Source organism: Xenopus tropicalis, chromosome 2 (genome assembly GCF_000004195.4).
Source record: "Xenopus tropicalis strain Nigerian chromosome 2, UCB_Xtro_10.0, whole genome shotgun sequence".
NCBI classification, from domain to species: domain Eukaryota; kingdom Metazoa; phylum Chordata; class Amphibia; order Anura; family Pipidae; genus Xenopus; species Xenopus tropicalis.
This window is the reverse complement of record NC_030678.2, coordinates 157,482,748-157,503,939: the sequence shown is the minus strand read 5'-3', so window position 1 is coordinate 157,503,939 and position 21,192 is coordinate 157,482,748. Positions and strand designations below refer to the sequence as shown.

At 44.5% G+C, this 21,192-nt stretch overlaps 1 protein-coding gene across 1 annotated transcript in view; it reads left to right on the top strand.

Annotated features, from left to right (window-relative positions):
* The first annotated feature begins 471 nt into the window (after positions 1-471).
* fgf9 (fibroblast growth factor 9) overlaps positions 472-21,192 on the top strand; it is a 38,593-nt gene continuing 17,872 nt past the window's right edge. The window contains exon 1 of the mRNA XM_002938575.5: positions 472-1,564. Within this exon, the coding sequence (XP_002938621.1) occupies positions 1,288-1,564 (277 nt within the window). The 5' untranslated portion in view covers positions 472-1,287. The remainder of the gene's footprint in view (positions 1,565-21,192) is intronic.

Sequence of the window (21,192 nt, the reverse complement as noted above, 5' to 3'; positions counted from 1 at the left end):
CCTAGAACTGTCCCCTTAGTGGTGTAACTAGAAATTCCTGAACCCCACAGCAAATTCACTTTATACACCGCTCAATTAAAGAGTGGGTTTTCCTTGACATATATAGAAGGGGCCCCTCATATCTCCTGTAGCCATGCCCTTGTATCTTCTTGTTCAGTGGCCCATTAATAAACCTGGGGCACTTATCTGGATAACAAAGCAGCCATGCAGCTTGTCTCTTCGGTAAGTGCCCGGTTAAAAGAAGAAGTCATTAGGCAGCTCCTCAATATTATTCATATCCAGGAAAAAAAAAAACAAGAAACCACACTAATCTTGCAAGGACTTTAGACTGCACCTCCGTACGAGCCACAGACAGGGATGAGAAGCAGAGGCAGCAGTCGCTTGTGGCGTTCAGCGAGTTCTCCCAGCGCCGCAGCCGGCGGGCAGTAGGACCCAGAGGCAGAGAGCGCCTAACTTAAACCCAGCCCAATGCCTGGCTGCTGCGCCACTCTGCGAGCTGGATGGAGAGGCTCAGTCAGGAGCCGCAGCCTGAGAGCTGGAGACTTCCCAGGGAGCCCGCCTGCACAGCAGCAGCAGCAGCAGCACTAACACCTGTTCCCAGGCAGCAGCAGCCCATGCTCCTTCCTGATCCCCCCTGCAGCAGCAGCAGCACCACTGCAAGCCAGACCCCTGCAGCAGCAGCACCTGAAAAGTTTCCTTTCTATTTATTGTGCTGCTTCCTCTCGCTGTTATTATTCCATGCCCTCTCTAGCTGGGGCTTCATGCTGATCTATGCAGTCTGGGATAGACTAATAACAGCGCATGCCTTCCTCTTGTGTCAGGAGCCACAAATCTGACGTAGCCTATGGTTGTGCATCTTCCACCAAAAAAAAGAGAGAGAGAGAGAAATCTCCACTGATCGCCTGGCTAATTAAGTTGCTATGAGCATTGTGATCCTAGAGCAAATGGAGCAACTAGGGATTTTACCCCTGCCTGCCATTGGATGGACTGCAGAGCTGCCAGACTGCTGAGGGGATAATCATGTGGAAGGGGAGAGATGTCAGTGTGTGAGCTCCTCAGACTAGCACAGGCTTGACCTTGAACCTGCCAGCAGAACCTTTACTTTTATTGATGCACTGAATGGATTGATCTCCCTCCTCTCTGCTTCCCCAGGAAGAGTGGATACAGTATATATATTTTATACATATATATATATATATATATATACACACACACCTGAGCTGGGCTATTCCAAGCTCATTATCTGCTTATTCATCATCAGGGCGAGAGAGGAGAGAGCTGCTTCTGATGGCTCCCCTGGGTGAAGTTGGCAACTATTTTGGTGTGCAGGATGCAGTGTCTTTTGGGAATGTACCCGTCTTGCAAGTGGATACCCCTGTGTTGTTAAGTGACCACATGAGCCATTCTGAAGCAGGGGGGCTCCCCAGGGGCTCTGCGGTCACTGACCTGGAACATTTAAAAGGGATTCTCCGAAGGAGGCAGCTCTATTGCAGAACTGGGTTTCATTTGGAAATCTTCCCTAATGGGACTATCCAAGGGACCAGGCAGGATCACAACCGATTTGGTAGGTATTGTCTTCTGCCGCCCCCTTCCCGGGGATAGCAATTCCATAGGCTGCAGCTCTCCCAATGCAGGTACTCGCTCAGCAGCTGAGATGCAGCAGCCGGCTAAAAAGGCAGCATTTGGCCATGCAGCAGCGGCGGCTGTGAGAGCTACTTAATAAGAGCATGCTGTAAAGTTTCATTTATTGCACTGTATGTGGGCATGGACCAAAGCAGCGTTATATGGACTTTATAGAATTCTGCCAGTTGTTTCAGCAGATACTGGGGCAGGGCAATATCCCATCCCATTCATTTAGAGATGTCTGCAGTCTTACAGTTGTTATTTTACTATAATTCCCAGCATCCTCTGATAGTGAAACAGATGAAAATCCCTACCTTATTGCCTGTCTGCAATGCTGTATTTAGGAATAAACACCAGGGGTTGTTGGCACCCAAGTGTCAGCTCACCTTTGCTTCTAACTGCCAGCTGATATATGATTTTATTATATTTAAGTGGTGCAATTTATTGATTTGGGTCAACACTATATTATTACGATTCCCCAAGTTTATCAGATTTAAACTCTGGATTTTATTTGCCCTTAGGAATACTCTGGTTGCTTGGCGTGATATTTATAGTCTGGGATTTTCTTGTTCGGTGTACCTTAGCGCTTGGGGGCTATCGAACACAACAGTCCAATTTTAGAAAGGTGTGGCCCCTGGGGGGTTATAGCATGAGCAGCACAAATGGTTTGCCATTTGCTTTTCCCAAATTCCTGTGTGATTGCAGTTATACCATCAAGGACCCATCTGCTGTATGGATGGATAAAGACACAGGACTAATTTTAAAGAGCATGCCTTGGATTTCATTCTATAGGGTGCTATTTGTGACTCAGCATTAGGAGCTGGAGACTGGAGGGCGCAACCCCCCCACCCATATGCTTTTAACTCCTTCCCAAGCTGAAGAAGAGAGAGAGAAATTTTGTTCTGCATTGCTGCATTCAGGCAGGGGCCAGACCCAAATGAGATCCCTGCAAAGCAGTGCTGGGGAAAATGTATTTAATATTCCCCTGCAGAGGGGTGGGGGCATCAATATCTAACTGTGCCAGGGTCAAAACCCACCTGAAAACTGTATTTTCATTTTTAACACTTTCCAAGCTGTATAGAGTAAAGTGCAGATAAGATTCATGTTCCATGTCAGGGGGCTGGGGGGGCATAATGATTACACACAGTGAGTGGCCCCCAGGATTCAGGAATTAGTTTGCTAAATGTGGACCCCAGTCCTACTGTATGGTGTTTCTTATAGAGATGATGATGATGAGGGACCAAGGGCACAGGAATGAGCAGGCATCTCTCCATCATTCAGGGAAGTTGGACTTTTTCCATTCAAGCAGGTCCAACCTTTGGTCAGAGCCCCCTTTAATTTATAAGAAGATTAGAGAGTCAGGGTTTTAGCCATAGTTCCAAGAATATGTAGAACAAAAAAATTAGTTTTTACTCCAAATTACTAACAGACATTGAAGCTGGACTTTAAGGTATATGTATAAACAACCCCCCCCCCCCAAGTTTTCACCCTAACTGGCCTTAAGGCTGAGACCCCCCTGCCGCTGCTGCAGGGCCAACCCCACAGTGTAGGGAAGCTCTGCCTTAGGGAAAGCCACAGGGGCAGGGGAGCTGACTTCCAGCTAACGGGGGGCTATAAGTCTGGGATAGGTGGGGTCCTCAGCTTTGCGACTGAACCAGTTTCCCGCACTTTGAATGAACTGCAGCTGTTCATGCAGTGCGACAAAGTATCAGGGAGTTTTCATAAGATCAGTAAGGTGAGTTTGCCGGAAAGCGCAGCCGGGGTTTTAGGGAGAGAAGCTGTGAGTGATTGGGGTTACGGGCGCAGGACAGACACATTACCGGCTGCGACGCTGCCCACTGGGCAAGGAGCAGGGATCCGGCGTGTGTGTGTATATATCGGCCGGCTACACGCCCCCAGCAGGTGTCTCGGCCTCTCCGCCCTTCTCCCTCCCTCCGCCGGCACAGCGGCACTCAATCCCGCAGGTCCTAAAGCGCTCCGGATTGGCCTCCCTGCCTGCCGGCCGGATGGGACAGCTCCAGGCAGCGATCGGCGATTGTTAGAGAGGGCATCCCCAGGGAGGGCCCCGGGTGGGGGCAACGCTAGATACGGGACACAGCGGATATCATGGAGCTTGGCAGCTGTTCTGTGTGTTTAAGTTAAAGCCAGACTTGTCCAACCTGCAGCCTTCCAGGTGGTCTAGAACTGGAAATCCCCTGCACCTTAGTGGCATGTGTCTGCCGGCAGGGGAACAGTTAATTCAGAGATTAAAGGTCGCATGTTCATTGTATGGTAGAAGGTGGCATGTGTCTGCTGGCAGGGGAAGGCTTAATTAATAGAAGGTGGCATGGATCCGCTGGCAGCGGAACTGTTCATTTTATGGGAGAAGGTGGCATGTGAATGCTGGCAGGGGAAGAAAGTGGCATAGTATTGCTGGCATTGGAACAGTTCATGTAATAGGAGAAAGTGGCATGCTATTGCTGGCAGGGAAACAGTTAATTGAATAGGGGAAAGTGGCATATGTCAGATGGCAGGCAACATTTAATTAATGTTGAAAGGTGGCATATGCTGGCGGGCAGAAGAAGAGTTAAAACTGTTGGTGGCATGTGCCTCTGAGAGTTGATGGAACAATAAATTCAATAGTGAAAGCTGGCACTAGTCAAATTGGTATAACTGGCTCTGGCAAGTGAGTAGTTAATCTGGTGGAAACTGGCACGGGCCAGATTGTTATCCGTGTCTCTGGCAAGTGAGAGGTTAAGTTGGTGGTGAAAGCTGGTATTTATTAAAAAAATCAGTTTATCTCATGGAGGGAAATGGTTGGTGCGCAAAGCTAGGAGATGCTGAATGCTGGGGGGTGGCACTTGGGCAAAGTGGCAGTGCTGGCAGATTGTTGCAGGCTCTTTGGTAGGAAAGCTGTTAATCTGGTGGTGCAAGAGTGTATGCCTCCTGGCAATAAGCTCTCCTAGCAGGGAAGAGGTTAAACTGGCATGTCCTTGGTAACAGAGTGTGATGTGAGCAAGGAACTGGTTAATGGCAGTGTTAATAAAATGGAATGTGTCCCTAAGGAAAGCAGCACGGCTGGCACGGTTATCCTTACTGTGTGCCCTCCAGCGCAGTGTTTAGGTGCCCAGCCCTTTCCCTCCCTCTGCATTCTGTCTGCATACCTCCCCTCCAGCACCTGCACCCTCCCATGTTGGGCAACTGGAGAAAATAACGTTTTCCTCTCTGCCTAAGCCAGCAGTGAATGTGTTAAATGTGCTGAACGCAAGACCATAAAATTCTAAAGGCCGCCTCCGTAATATTGGAATGTCACAGTATTATGACCGGCGCTGCTGATTTCCTTGTTCTGCTGGCATGCTTTTTATACCAGGAAACCTTTAACCTGTGTCTCCCAAGCTTTTACTGAACTACATCACTCTGCACCAGCGTTGCATACTGGGAGCTGTAGTTCAAGTCCAGATGTAGAGCCAGGAGTTTGTGACATGTATCCTGTACAGGCAGACCAGGCTGTGCCAGAGGCAGCGATTTATTGGAGGGGTTTCTCTTACCTGCAGCCCTGCAGCACTGGGGGGAGAAAATAAAAAAATAAAAATTCTGTGCTTCAGGCTATAATGGCTCCTCTCTGCATTTTACATCTGTATTTTTGGTAATTGGTTTAAGTAATTGCCACTGTGAAAATATCCTTAATCCTACATGTCACAAATAATTAATAACCCAGATAACATCAGTGGCTGGGGGGTGCATAATGGTAGCTACAAACTTGTCTTTGATAAATGACAAATTGCCTGTGTTTACACTGCATGGGGGGATTGGGGGCCAAAAGACCATCAGGCAACTGGGAAACTGGAATAAATATTTAGTTATTTTGTATAACATTTACCCCGAGGCGCATTGCCCCCTCCCCCCATATAGGAAATTACAAATCCTTTTACACTGCTTTGATCTGTTTCATCTTATCCCCGCAGGGTATATAGTGTATGTGTGTGCCAGGAAGGCAAGCTGGCAGCGGAATAGCTGTGCCAACCACATGTGCCGAATTTGCTTGGTTATTTAATACACTTCAGTCTAATCTTCAGGACTAGAACTAAAAGCTGCACCAACAAATGACTGTTGGCTGTGAGTATCAGGGTAGCCTGGCTATTTGTGTGTATGGGTAGATTAGAGTGTAAGCTCATCTGAGCAGGGCCCGTTCTGTTCCTACCCTTGTTTTTTAAATTGTTGTAAGTGATTTTGCTCATATCTGATGCACTGACCTTGATCATGAAGTTTAACTCCATGAAATGTAATTACACATAGATAAGTCCTGCAAACTCTTGATTCAGATGGAATTCAGTACCTGCCCTGAAGAGTTAACAGTCTATAATAGCAATAAGACACTAGAGGAGCCCTCTACAATACTGAGCTAATGGCTGAGCAGTGGTGCAGTATGGCAGTGGCCCTAGTTTATGAAATGCTCACATTGCCCCCTTGGCACACTGCAGTGCTAAAATATTGCAAATATTGCACCAAAGTTAGTGTCTCCTTGATAAACAGTCATGGGTGGGCCTTCCAGGTGCCATGTAGAGCTCTGTAGCATGATCCCTGCAATAATATAAATATAGTGACTATCATAATGGCATTTATTGTAAGGCATAGGTGGCAGCCAGTATCTCCTGGCTGCCTTTTGGGACAGTCTCCTTGAAAGAAGAGTCATTCTCTCTCTGCCAGAGGCGGGCCCCTTGCATCAGCAAAACTACTGCATGCACAGCATTAAAAAAAGGCAGGTCCCTGCAGAAAGACACAGCCAAATGGAGAGGTGACCTCGGCTGCCTGGTGTGTGGCATGGGCGCTGGTTTGATGCAGCATTTCTTGCCCAGGGGATTAAATAAGGCTTGGCGTGCCGCGCTGATTTTTGGTACTCGCTCTGCTTTTCATAGCTCCCTCTCTCTGCTGCAGTGTATTGCAGTATAGCTTGGAGCGTCTCAGCACACAGAAACCTGGGACAGTTTCCGTTTTATTGCCCCTGCCCTATAGCACGCACGTGTTCTGAGCTGTCGTATTACCACCAAGGGTGAGGGCACAGGGTCCAATAACTGTTTATTCTTTCTTCATTTAAAGCGATACTGTAAATTTTAAATAGTTTTTTTTATATTGGAGCTGTATGTACAGATTCCCTAGTACATTATTGTAACATGAAGATTTGAATGGCCAGACCTCTAGGAAATGCTGTTCAACTTCTCGCAGATGGTGCCCTAATTGGAATCAAACCCAGGACCCCAGCTAGAGGTTCCCAGGTTTGATCCCAGCCAGGACTCGATCTGTAACTATCTGTATCAGTAACTAAAAGTGGGCTTCTCATTTATTGGGATATAAAAGAGTCAAATTTGTCTCTCTGTTGGCAGATCCGCCCAGATGTGATGTCACTTCCCTTATATATTGATGTAACTTCCTGGGATCTCTAGAGTTTGGTGCATGCTGGGGGGGGGGGGGGTGAAGTTGCATACTTTTGTATTGGGATTTGGGACGATCAGGTAGAAGGCAAAGATACCGAAGTGTGAGTTAATGGGTTCAGGTTGAAATGCTGCTTGCCAGGTCCAGTTTAGAATCCTGCATGGGTCCAACTAGGCCTGTGCAGAACTCTAACTGGGCCACACACCTTTTAGGACCCAACTAAACCTTGTGAAAGAGAAACCCCCTATAACTTTCTATACCTTGGGGGGCCCTCCAGCAGTCACAGAGCTTGTTTCCTCTATAGCTACCCTGCTGCTGTAGCAATTCTATTTAATCACAAAAGAAATTTAAATTTCAGCAGGTTCAGTTTCAACAGCAACACCATGAGTGAAATTCCTACATTTGCTTGTTCCATTAAGTTCTATACTCTGTAGAAATGCGCAAGCTGGGGCGTAATTCATTTTTTTTTTTTTGTCCAAGGGGGATATAAAATAGCATTTAATGTTAATTTGCGCTTTTAGTTCCCCACTCAGAAACTTGGTCCAAAACACACAATGTCCCCACCTGCAATATGTTGTTGTGTTGTTGGAATGCCGAGCGCTACTTACTTTTCCTGTTTGTTGCTGGAGATTGGCAGCTTCTTTCTTTAGAACTGAATGCTGGATTAGCGGCACTTTTATTAGCGAGGCGAAATACTGACACTTCAGAGGTGTAAATATGTTCTGCCTATCACCTGCCTGGCACCTCGGATTAATCACGCAGCCTCGGGTTCTTCATGATTATTGCTGTGCCCCTTAATACGCTGTATGTGCCGCACTCAACACAGTAACCAGTGTTAGCCAAAGGCTTGAAGGGCAGAGCTAGGAGGATGACAAGCTGGACGGTTGCTATAGGCACCCCACATCAGGCCCAGACTGGCAATCTGTGGATTCTGGCAAATGCCAGAGGGGCTGCTGTAAGATGCCATAGACACTTGCTATGTATTTGGCCTATGGGGGGCTGTTTGGGCCTCTGTGTACTTGAAATGCCAGGGCCTATTTTGAATCTCTAGGACTGACCCACATTGTAGGGAATACCTGAAAGAAATTTTTACCATGTGTAAGTTTGAATGCCTGACGCGCTTCATGCAGGTCATGTCAGGTGATGTGTCAAAAGAAAAAAAAAGTGGGGCCAGGGTGACTGTGCCCCCCTATAAAATTTTAGGGTAAGGGTAGATGGGGTAGTTCCCAAACTGTGGGTCTGGCCCCTGGCGGAGGGCTTAGAGCAGTGGCAAGGTGGCCTGAATGTCAAGATTAGCTTTGTTAGCCACATATTTTCTGGTTGATTTACTAAACTTTTATCTGTGGCCCAAGGTCTGTGAGATTTTCTAGTGGCTGTCCCTAGTTGCACAGCAAACCCAAAATTGTCCTTATGTCACATTACATGCATTTATCCCTCTTAACTGGAGAATCGGAAGTATGGGTTTGTGGCATTATCTTCTGTGTAGCAGCGTATAGTGCAGCTCTGTCCCCTGTGGCCGATTCGACCAGCTTACTGCTGCGTGTAGTACAAGTGACTCACAGGATGCTGCGGCGGCAATATTTGCTTAATATTATTTCCCATGCAGGTATGCTGAGATTGCAGTAATACTGTATGTAACACACACTCTTAAGGGGACAATGATTACATTTTTACATTTCCTTAGCCACAAACTCTTTTGAAACAAGGAAGATTTACTGCAAAGTGTACATAATTGCCACAGTTTAATTCACAGCACATTGTGTTGTATGTAGAAAGAGTGCTGAAAAGTTCAATATGCACCACGTATTCAGGTGTGCCTATAGTTACAATGGTGTTAAAAGCCTCTGAGAAGGGACTGTGGCTGTGGGATAGCAGGTATAGTAGGGAGAGATGGTGCCTATAGTAGCAGTGGGGGGATAATAGCCTCTGGGAAGGGACTGTGGCTGTGGGATAGCAGGTATAGTAGGGAGAGATGGTGCCTATAGTAGCAGTGGGGGGATAATAGCCTCTGGGAATGGACTGGGGCTGTGGGATAGCAGGTATAGTAGGGAGAGATGGTGCCTATAGTAGCAGTGGGGGGATAATAGCCTCTGGGAAGGGACTGGGGCTGTGGGATAGCAGGTATAGTAGGGAGAGATGGTGCCTGTAGTAGCAGTGGGGGGATAATAGCCTCTGGGAAGGGACTGTTGGATAGCAGGTATAGTAGGGAGAGATGGTGCCTGTAGTAGCAGTGGGGGGATAATAGCCTCTGGGAAGGGACTGTTGGATAGCAGGTATAGTAGGGAGAGATGGTGCCTATAGTAGCAGTGGGGGGATAATAGCCTCTGGGAATGGACTGGGGCTGTGGGATAGCAGGTATAGTAGGGAGAGATGGTGCCTATAGTAGCAGTGGGGGGATAATAGCCTCTGGGAAGGGACTGTGGCTGTGGGATAGCAGGTATAGTAGGGAGAGATGGTGCCTATAGTAGCAGTGGGGGGATAATAGCCTCTGGGAAGGGACTGGGGCTGTGGGATAGCAGGTATAGTAGGGAGAGATGGTGCCTATATTAGCAGTGGGGGGATAATAGCCTCTGGGAAGGGACTGTGGGATAGCAGGTATAGTAGGGAGAGATGGTGCCTATAGTAGCAGTGGGGGGATAATAGCCTCTGGGAAGGGACTGGGGCTGTGGGATAGCAGGTATAGTAGGGAGAGATGGTGCCTATAGTAGCAGTGGGGGGATAATAGCCTCTGGGAAGGGACTGTGGGATAGCAGGTATAGTAGGGAGAGATGGTGCCTATAGTAGCAGTGGGGGATAATAGCCTCTGGGAAGGGACTGGGGCTGTGGGATAGCAGGTATAGTAGGGAGAGATGGTGCCTATAGTAGCAGTGGGGGGATAATAGCCTCTGGGAAGGGACTGTGGGATAGCAGGTATAGTAGGGAGAGATGGTGCCTATAGTAGCAGTGGGGGGATAATAGCCTCTGGGAAGGGACTGGGGCTGTGGGATAGCAGGTATAGTAGGGAGAGATGGTGCCTATAGTAGCAGTGGGGGTTAATAGCCTCTGGGAAGGGACTGGCTGTGGGATAGCAGGTATAGTAGGGAGAGATGGTGCCTATAGTAGCAGTGGGGGGATAATAGCCTCTGGGAAGAGACTGTGGCTGTGGGATAGCAGGTATAGTAGGGAGAGATGGTGCCTATAGTAGCAGTGGGGGATAATAGCCTCTGGGAAGAGACTGTGGCTGTGGGATAGCAGGTATAGTAGGGAGAGATGGTGCCTATAGTAGCAGTGGGGGGATAATAGCCTCTGGGAAGGGACTGTGGCTGTGGGATAGCAGGTATAGTAGGGAGAGATGGTGCCTATAGTAGCAGTGGGGGGGATAATAGCCTCTGGGAAGGGACTGTGGCTGTGGGATAGCAGGTATAGTAGGGAGAGATGGTGCCTATAGTAGCAGTGGGGGGATAATATCCTCTGGGAAGAGACTGTGGCTGTGGGATAGCAGGTATAGTAGGGAGAGATGGTGCCTATAGTAGCAGTGGGGGGGATAATAGCCTCTGGGAAGGGACTGTGGCTGTGGGATAGCAGGTATAGTATGGAGAGATGGTGCCTATAGTAGCAGTGGGATAATAGCCTCTGGGAAGGGACTGGGGCTGTGGGATAGCAGGGTTTAGTAAGAAGAGATGGTGCCTATAGTAGCAGTGGGATAATAGGTCTTATCTAGAGTTGATCCATGAACTGATCTAATTGCCATGTTGGAATCAGGAAGGATTTTTTCCCACCCAGGTTATATTCTATACACATGTCTTTTTTCAAGCAAAGTTACTAGTAATGTGGCATGAGGGACAACTGGCGACCATTCAGATTAAAGTCTCAGCAATGTGTAGATACTCAAATATGGGAATATCTGACTGTTCTGCTTATAGGGAGCTTCAGCTTTAGTCTTCCATCTTGTTTTGTAACCATAGCTGGAAAATAAGATCCCGAAGGACAGCTTAAGCTCACTATCCAAGAGATATTGTAAATGCTTAGTATATTTTTTTTAAAGCTTAAATAAAGGGCATAGTCAATGGCAACGATCACATAATGGAAGGAATAGGATTGTAATATATATCATGAGTTTGAAACAGACATTTTTGCCAGATTATTGGCTTTATTGCGCTGATCGCGCATTTGTCCTGTATGCGCGATATCTTTGTGCCCATCAGATGGGGCTTTGGTTAGGCACAGGGGGATCTTGAGAGATTCACAGAGACTTGTATGGACCTGCTTTTGTTTTTAAGTGTCTCTTTTTGGCTCAGCATTCCTAACTTTGTTGATCTCAGACTGTCTTAGCAATTGTGCGCCATTAAAAGAAAAACAAAAAACTGTGTTTTCAGAAGAAAGAAAAGAGAAGAGACAACGTATGAATGTCAAACTATAATGGAAAAGTAGACTGGATTACCTCAATATAATCTTTACCCAGAGGGCTGACATTCCATTCTCATTAGGCCCATAGGGTACGAATTATTTGATAGTCTATTCCCTGTACCTTAGATGAGCTATATGTAAAACATAAATCAAGCCTTGCATTGTTCCTGTCTGACACCTAATTAAAATGACAACATTGTTATTCTTTCATCTTTGGCTGTAGTATAAGAAGCAAAACCGTTTCCTAATTCTTCCCTGGTGCTGGGATTTATGATATCAACTATGAAATGGAGATTGACTTTTGTTATTGGTAAAGTTCATTGTTACACTTTCGGGAACCCTCCCCTCTCCTTAAAGTAAGTTTCGGCCTGTTTATACAACAAATGGGTTAATGTAGATCTGACTGCAGATTACTCCCTGTGTCTGTATGAGGTCAATACTGCAGTGTCCATTTTTTTTTTCCAACTCTGATCAAAAAACCCTGACCTAGGAGATAGCAATCTCCGCTCCCCTGGCAGAATGTGTTTTTTGGCTCTGAGGAATAGTGAACTGCATTGCAGTGCAGCCAGAAAGGTAGGGCTCTGTAGCCAGGCTTTGGGCTTTTTGATGTTTAATTTTTTCCACGTGAATACGTTGAGTAGAGACATTGATGTATGAAACATGGCTGAAAGTGCACTCAGGTCACAAAAGACTTTTCTGTCTCGGCACTGATGGAACCTTGCGACTTTGCTTAGTATTTAATTAAAGAGACCGCTATTCGATATATAGGTAATATAGTGTATATAGGTAACATAGGAAAGGGTGAACTGCCTGAACCTGTCATAATTACTCTGCTGAGAATGTCTATGTGTCCTCCAACTGTCAATCAAATAAGGGGGGGTGCTTCCATTATACCAGCAATTAAACATCATGGACACAGTCCATACATTGACCTGGCTGCTGTTAGCATGTGTATTCTCAGCTGAATGTCTGGCCATGCCTCGGAGCAGCCCAAAATCCACTTTGATCCACTCCCATTATTTCGGGCCAATTTTGAATCAGTGCCCTCCAAACTATACCATGCAGCCACCCAGCTCAGGCCTATGCCCTTAATTGTTTGCAGCAATTTAAACCAGGCTATGAGTGGATAGGCTATATAAGTCTCTATTATATAAAATATATATATAGAATACATACAATCCTTTCTTCCCAGTAGCCCAGCAGTGGCAGTATAACATTATCTGTGCAGATCCCAGGGGTACTTTTATGAATACCATATCATATAGGCATATAGTGACTCTATTAAAATGGGTCCAGAGCAGTCAAAACATTTATTAATGCTCTCCCTCAAATGTATAGGCGACAGAGGTATCCTCCATAACTGTGTTGCTAATACAAATGAAAAGAAGATTGCTACCTCTGAACTGATGTAGTCTATTTCTAGACTCAGGCTGAATACTGTATTTGTGGCTATTTCCTTAAATCCGCAAAGGGGATACCTGGTAAGCTTAAGGACTGGCGCTGCCACCAAGCAAGCCCAGATTGGTTTAACAAAGGAAATTCCTAACAAGGTGTGACAAGCAAATGAAATTACAAATCTTTAGCAAGTCAAATTTAAGAAAAAAAATTATTTTTTTTAATGTCTTCTTCTGTAGGGCAACCAATTGATAGTTCTTATTGGTCAAAATCTGTTGAAATTATTTAAATGGGAAAAGCACAGATGACCCACAGTGGTATATCTAGGCCTCTTGGAGGTTGGTCAGCAATTAGATGAATTTGAAGCCAAGCAGAATGACAGGATTGCTTCAATTGCCCTATTTACGGGGGTCGCAAAATTACATCTGTGCCTAAGCTTTGTGTGTTGACAACAAAAGACTCACAAAGAGATGAACGTAACAGTGCTGCAGTTAAAATGTACGTGCTAAGACTATATATGGCGCTCCTGTTACTTGATCTGATTTCTTATATGATTATGTGTGATCTAGCGATGGAGCACTCCACATGGCACACAAGATACACCATTGACTTTACAGGAGATAGTGTAGTGTATTCTTCAATAAAGTCTTCCCCATTTGTGCATTTGTCATCCATGCATGTTTGTGGACATGTAGAACTGTATAGGAAGAGAAAGAATAGGGTGCTGACGCCTCTGCTTTATGAATGGATGGGGCATTTAGATTTGCAGAAATAAGAGGAGCCTAACGAATCTTCTCTTCCTCTCTGATCCTCTTGCTTGGGGCCCGACACGTGCTACAGCGCTGACTGACCATTTGTGTGAATGGCCGCTTTACACAAAATGTCATTATTTGGGCCCCAGACTGATCAGTTTAATAAATGCCCATGACTTTATAGTATGCATCTTTATAGTAGATGGAATCGCTGGAATGGATCATAATCACATTTATTGGGTTATAGATAAGAATTAATAGTAGCACTTTTTATCACTATGAGGCCGTTCCTTTATGTTCCACTCATCTTTCAAATAGCTTTCTTATGAGCCTATCTTTACTGGAAATGTAGAATCCTATAGTAGACTATGGATATGCCAGAGCCATTAAATCCCATTTCTACTGACTTAGCTCAACCTCTTAATGCAAAGCTCTGACGCCACTGAAATTCAGACTTGAGTGCAGTCAGTTTAACTCCTAGGATTCAATTATTCTATGAAACAAGCACAATGGGGGGAATAGGACTCACAAGTGTGTATGTGAATGTGATCATATTTCTCCCCCCCAACGCAACTTAAGCTTTATGAAAAGAAAACATAATTTTAAATATTATAATTATTATTATTTTATAATATTAAATTGCAGTATATATCAGTTATAGATATGCTATTTTTAATGTAATTAAACAATTGTACCTATAGCCTGCCCCCTGTTCCCCTGCTGATCTGGCTGGCTACTTTGAGACAGTAGTCACCTGTCCTCAGCCTGCATCCTCCCAATCCCACAATTCCCTGCACACGTGATGTCAATAAGGAAAGAAACATCACACTGCAGTGCATTGTGGGTGATGTAGTTCCTGCATTCTGTTTGTAAGCTGTGGAGACGTTGTTACAATTTGTAACATCAGTGTTTTAGTCCCTCCTCCCCTGCCAGGATTTCATATGATGCAGAAAGAGAACAACTGTTTTAATGCTGGATTTCAGCATTTAAAAATATTTATTCATCCTTTTTGAAGGAACAGATTGTAGCGATAGGTATATTAGGAGTTTCTTTAACAATTTTTTGGTTTGGAAGCCAGAATTCCCTTTTAAATATCCTTTTATTCTAATTGATATTTTATGCTATATAATAATGCAGGGTATTAAAGCAGAGAATTTGAAGTGTGTACAGCACCATGTTAAAGGTCTAAACAGTGTACTGCTTGGGAATATTACCTTTGATAAGCCTTATGTGGTCTTCTGTGTAATACTTTCTATCAGCTGAGCATTAATAAAGCCAGGGTGAAGGCAAACTGCACGGTAATTTACACCTGATGCAAATTCATCCTGAAATTGCACGGTTCTGCTTTGCTGCCATCAAGTGCAGGTTCTAAGCTCATAGCACCCATCCAATAAGCTACCTGCAGATACTGATATCTGCCACGGAAACTTCCATGCTGAACCAGGGCCTGCAATTGGACGGCAGCGGGGTGACTGGAGGAGGACACTTGCGCTTTGGATCATGTAGATGGGAATGTTGCTGAATCATGTTAGGTAGCTGTGTCGGACAGAAGTAACCTCTGTCAGTGCAGAAGAAGGCATGGTTCATATATTCTATACATAAATGATTCTGAGAGTGACAAGCACAAGAGAAAGTGAAAGAGGCTATGGGTGAGCACAGTGTATAGACATATTTTCTATCGAGGTCAGAGGATACTGTAGTTATTAGTGTGTTATAGGAGCTTGCGTCTTTAATGGAAAGATTAATCAAAAGATAAAAGAAAAATTCTATTCATTGCTATGGGTGCCTTGGACAATGTGCCGTGGTCACCGAAATGACATTAAAAACCTCTTTGTGGTATGTAATAAAATTATTATATTATTATAGAATAAAGTATATCTGGACTACCCTTGGCATTTGAAGGTCTGGAACAATAGACAGTTTACAACAGGTTTGTGAGCAGCCAATGGCGTGCATCTCTTTAAAGCCTTGTCAACACCTACTTTTATCTAGTCCCGCCTTCCTCAAAGATGCTTCTGAGGAAGGCGGGACTGTAGCTTTAAACAAAACAAGTAACATAGAGAGAAGAAAAACCTCTCTATTGAAGACAACTGATGGCCCTTGTAGCCATTTTTTTATTACCCATTAATGCTGGGGTTTCATTTTAAGATTACAATTTATAGAATTGGGTAAAACATATATTTTGCTGTTAATCAGAATCCAACTTTTATAGGATCTGATTATATATTTCCTTTTTATTTCTCTGTGGATTTGGATGCTTGAATCTTATTTGGCCTCTCGCTTTGATCCAGGCTTTGCCATTATAAAACAAATTCCCTCAAAATCACTTTATTTTATGTATGTTGGAAATGCTATGAAACAGAACTAATAAAACCACTGAGCTCTTAATATGCTGGCTTTGGTATGCGGGCATGGCTTTGGTTTGTTGGAGCTCTGATCTTGCAGAATTAAATATTCATGTAAGTTTAACCAATCAGGAATTGATGTGTACCTTCTCTGATCTATCCAGGCATAAAAGGTGCTTGGCACAATGTATTGGAAAGGCCTTATGTCAACTGTGCAACCTGGAGGAAAGAATGGAGCTATCAATGTTATTGCCCTTCCGCAGTTTATGAGAACTACCATTCATTAGCACGAGGCACAGACAGTTGCTGTGTACCTTTAGGTTACTAGATAATTTAAAAACATTCAGGGGCACATCTATTTAAAGCAAGTTGTTGGGGTGCACTGTTTCAGTGGCATAAAATTCAGGATATATGTCCTAGGGCAGTGATCCCCAACCAGTGGCTCCGGGGCAACATGTTGCTCCCCAACCCCTTGAATGTTGCTCTCAGTGCCCCCAAACCAGGGAGTTATTTTTGAATTCCTGACTTGGGGGCAAGTTTTGGTTGAATAAAAACAAGATTTCCTACCAAATAAAGCCCCTGTAAGCTGATAGGGTGCATAGAGGCTACCTAATAGCCAATCACAGCCCTTATTTGGCACCTCCATGAACTTTTATGGTGCTTGTGTTGCTCCCCAAGTCTTTTTACTTTTGACTGTGGCTCACAAGTAAGAAAGGTTGGGGACTCCTGTCCTAGGGACACCCTTAAACATGCAGAACGTCTTGATAACAATAGCCAAAAAACCCTGTCAAGCTCTCAGATCTGTTGCTGTTGTACAACTGCATATCTCAGATTAGCTGACACTTGGCTTTTGGCTATGGGATGCAGGGATTTGTCTTTAGCAAAAGCAGAAAACCCACAGGTTCTCTGCCGCTTAGGTCATTAATTAGGGAGACACACAATGCATCATTGTTTGCCAGTTAATGGGAATCATTCTCCGCACTGTAGCACTAGGCAGTTGTTTGATATAATAAATGTGCAGGTCCTTGGATGGCTTTTGTTTGTGAAACTGGCATCCCATCAAAAGCTGAATAAATGAAACCAGCAACCCATAAAAGCTAAGGAAAATGTTTGCTGCTCATCATTTAACTTGCATCTTCTGATACTGAATAAATTGATAGTAATAAAAAAATGGAATGACGCCATATTGAAAGGGAAAGTATACCCATTTTACTTTTTCTTGTATAGACCGTAACATAGAGGATACAGTCACTTTGTGCGCACTTTGTTGCCTCATTCCATGACCTGGCTGCGGTACGGGTTCAGGATTTAGCTAAACCCCACCAATTTTTGCAGGATCTGGTTTCAGTTGAACCTTTAGGGTTTGGATTTGGTTTGGCTGAACATTTGACGATGTGACTTTATAACTCTGGAAGACTGAATGTGATTTTTGTTTGCAGTTTTTTAAAGCTGAGTTTTCAAATTAGGGTTTGGACACAGTTTGGTAGTTGGCTGAACCCAAACTGGATTTGGTGCATCAGTACACGAGAGCCAGTGATGTTGGACAGCTTTGTAATATTTAACCAACCAGACTGACAGTAGTTTCATGCAGGCCCAGACTAGCAATTGGTGATCCTCTTAATCCTGGGAAATGCCAGAGGGGCTGCTATAAGATGCCATATAGTCATTATTGGGCTGGTGGGGACTGTTTGGGCCTCTGTCTGCTTGAAATGCCAGGGCCTATTTTGAATCCCAGTCTGGGCCTGGTTTCATGTGTGATACCTCCATTCAAAATGTATCTGATCCTTAATTGATCTGATTTCTAAAACTGGACATTTGGTCAGCTGACAAGACAGGCATGCATAGGTCAATACTGGTAGTTCAGTGATTTGTTGGCTGGCCCAGTTTACCAGTGGATTTTGGCTGAAGCCCTTGCATCTAGATAGGACTTGGATCAAGTGCGGGCTTTTATGGGCTCTGGATCCTCTTCCAAACCCACCCACATCTGACATAAGCAGGAGCAGATCCATGGAAGGTGGGGCATCTTAGAAAAGTCCCTTCTCAACCTCAGGGCTGGTTGGGTAGTAATAAGAGCTTTTTGTAGTTCATTTATATTTGGGCCAACAGAGCTCTCAGTGGGGATAATCTGAGCAGTACACACTTACCAAATCTGTGAAACTTCGCACATACGTGTGCTCACCTGCATGCTAAATGTTCATATCGGGGATTCAGCTAGCTACACGTGTAGGGGCAGATCTCATGCAATCCAACCAATCAAGTACAGGGGGTTAGTATGGGAAAGTCTTGTGTGTTCAGTTGTTTACATTACTCCTGCACGATAAGATTGCACTTGGCGGTTTAGCGGAGTGGAATTGATAACCACAGTCAACAAAGGCAAATCAGCCAAACAAGAATGAAATCCATAAAAATGTAATAAATATTGACAAGTTATGAAATGGAGGGCATGCCACATGACTGGCGGCAGAAAGAAATATTGCCAAATCACGGTTACCCTTTGGCAGCTTTTCACAGGGTGAAATAGTGGAGGGAATGCAGACCAAACAGCTGACATTGCACCAGAGCAGATAACAGAGGTATGTAGATGCACTTTTACTGCTCACAAACAATCACTATTTACTTATAGGAATGTAACAAAGGGAAAAGCCTATTATCTGCTGTAATGAATATCTTTCTGTGTAATCAGTTATCCAGAGTAGTTTATTGTAAAGCTTGTGCTCCTATGATCTGGGAGGGGCCCTAGAATGAGAATGCTAAAGGTGGCCATACACGCACCGATAATATCGTACGAAACCTCGCAGGAAGCTGCTGATATCGGCCGACTCGCCGATCGGACCAGTTGGACAATTTTGATCGGGCGCCATAGAAGGCGCCTGATCAAAATCTCCCTTCAGTGCTGAATCGGCAGAAGGAGGTAGAAATCCTATTGTTTCTACCTCCTTACCTGCCAATTCAGCCCTGAATGGTGTGTGGCACATCTGACGATCACCACGTGTATGGCCAGCTTAAGGGTAGGAATGATTGGATGACAGATTGTTCCATGCAGTGTTTACGTCACTTATACAGGGAATAATGCACCTAATTACTTTTATACAGACCATGGAACTCTTATAATATAATTTTTCAGTGACCTTGATGCTTGGGAACATTTATCACAATCTTGTCCCTTTTGTCCGTATGATATTCTGTTGTCATTTTTTTGTTGGTGGCTTGCAGGGGTGGTTTACCTTACGGGTGTGGTTCACTTTTAATTTAACTTTTACTATGTTATAGAATGTCCTATTACTGCCAAGTTTTTTAATTATTTGCCATCGTCATCGTAAGTTGGTGTTTCTGCCAATTTTATCCTCTTTGTCTGCCCCTAAAGGTGGCTATACACATTAAGAGCCACTTGCTTGGTGAGGTCGCCAAGCGAGCGGATCTTCTCCCGTTATCCCCACCTACGGGTGGGCGATATCAGGTGAATTTAGGCTAATTTGGTCCTTTGGCCCCAGGACGCCCGGTAATAGGTGCAGTTGGTTCGGGCACTGCATCATTGAGCCGATGCGGTCCCCAATCTAACTAAATTTTTTAACATGCCCGATCAATATCTGCCCGATTTCAGGCCAGATATCGGTCGAGCAGGCCCGTCATTTGTGCCCCTACACGGGCCAATAAGCTGCCGAATTGGTCTAAGGGACCGATATCGGCAGCTACAATCAGCCCGTGTATGGCCACCTTTACTCCGGCTATGATGTTCTTCATGTGACCCCCTCCTGTCAGTGGCAGATCACATCCCACTCCATGATGTCCCCTGTGTGTTTTGTTTAGGAAAAGTGGAGGTAAATGGGCTTAGTGGGTGTCCTAAGCACATTTCTTAAGGAAGGGTTAGTGTCTAATCAAATAAGTATAGGTACAGATATGCAACCTGTCCTCTTGAACGATCAAGCCCAGCTTTAAATCTCGGCACCCTTTGGACGCTCAAATCCTATACCTGTATAGCTTGTGCCTGTGCTATTTCTATGGCCTTACTTGCCAGAAAGAGAGCATAATCCTATGCCAATTCCATAGTAATTTCTTCTAGCATCAATGAAATTGAGGAAGGGGCTCTCATTGCTTCAAAAGTCACAATATGCCAGCAGCATTACAAAGGCAGGTTGGATATCATTAATTGTCATGATGATGCCATATAATAACGTTTCTCTGGTTCAGGTTTGTGTGAGAATCACAGCCCAGGGCAAATGCTCAGCCCTGTCCCAATAGAAAACCACAGTTCTCTTATAGGAAAAACAATCCCTGTGGTTGTTAAGTGAGCAGCACCCAGAGGGAATTAACATGTATGCCCTGGAATGGCATGCTGCAGTGATCAATGTAAATAATCCATTTCATCTCGGGCCTGCGTGAGCTACGCATGCTTGTCTCTTGGGATACAGCCCATCGTTTATTAGATTTATGCACTTCATGGCTGTTATTGGTGAGAGCATGGAGTATTTTGTAAGAGATTCAAAATTAATTGTGTAAAAATCCATGTAAGTGCTTTTTTATGAGGCTCGAGAGAGGCCGCACCATGTAATATTAGAGTGAGTTGTTTTACTGTAATATGCACATACATTCTCCACCAATTACTGGACACATATTTTGCTTCTACAAACAAAGGAATAAAAATTGATAAATCCTCCGAAATCTGTTTTCACCTCCCCCCCCCAAATAGGGAATCTCTCATTTTCCTGCAGAACAAAGCTTTGCATTAAAGGCGTCTATGGAGTGAATAACAGAGCTCTTTGGAAACATAAAGGGCTCAGCAGATATTTGGTCTACTAATTACTGTTGTTATTTCCTCTGATAATAACTCTGCGTGCATATGGAAGTCATAGCATGTGCTACTCATGGGAGGGAGGGGTGCTTTAAAGAGAAAGTAAATCATTCTCTATATTGTGTTATAGGAACACTGAGTATCCAAAGAGATGAAGCCACCCCAAAATGAAATGCCCACTCTATATAGATACAGAGCATGCGAGTGCTATTTGTGGCCCCATTATGCTGGCACCATACCTCAGTGATATCCCAACATGCTCCCATACTGCTTGCCCCAACCATCAATCTGATTTATTGCAATAAGTCACAATGGGAGGTGATAAAGACATTTGAGACCAACCACCCTGAAAGACTGAACCAATTAAAAAAACCATTCAGCTACTGAATTTATCATGACTGAATTTTATCTTAAAAAGTTCATGTGTACTAACCCTGTAACAACCAGGATTGTCGTTGAGCAAATGGGTCCTGATTATTATGGTGACCTGGGG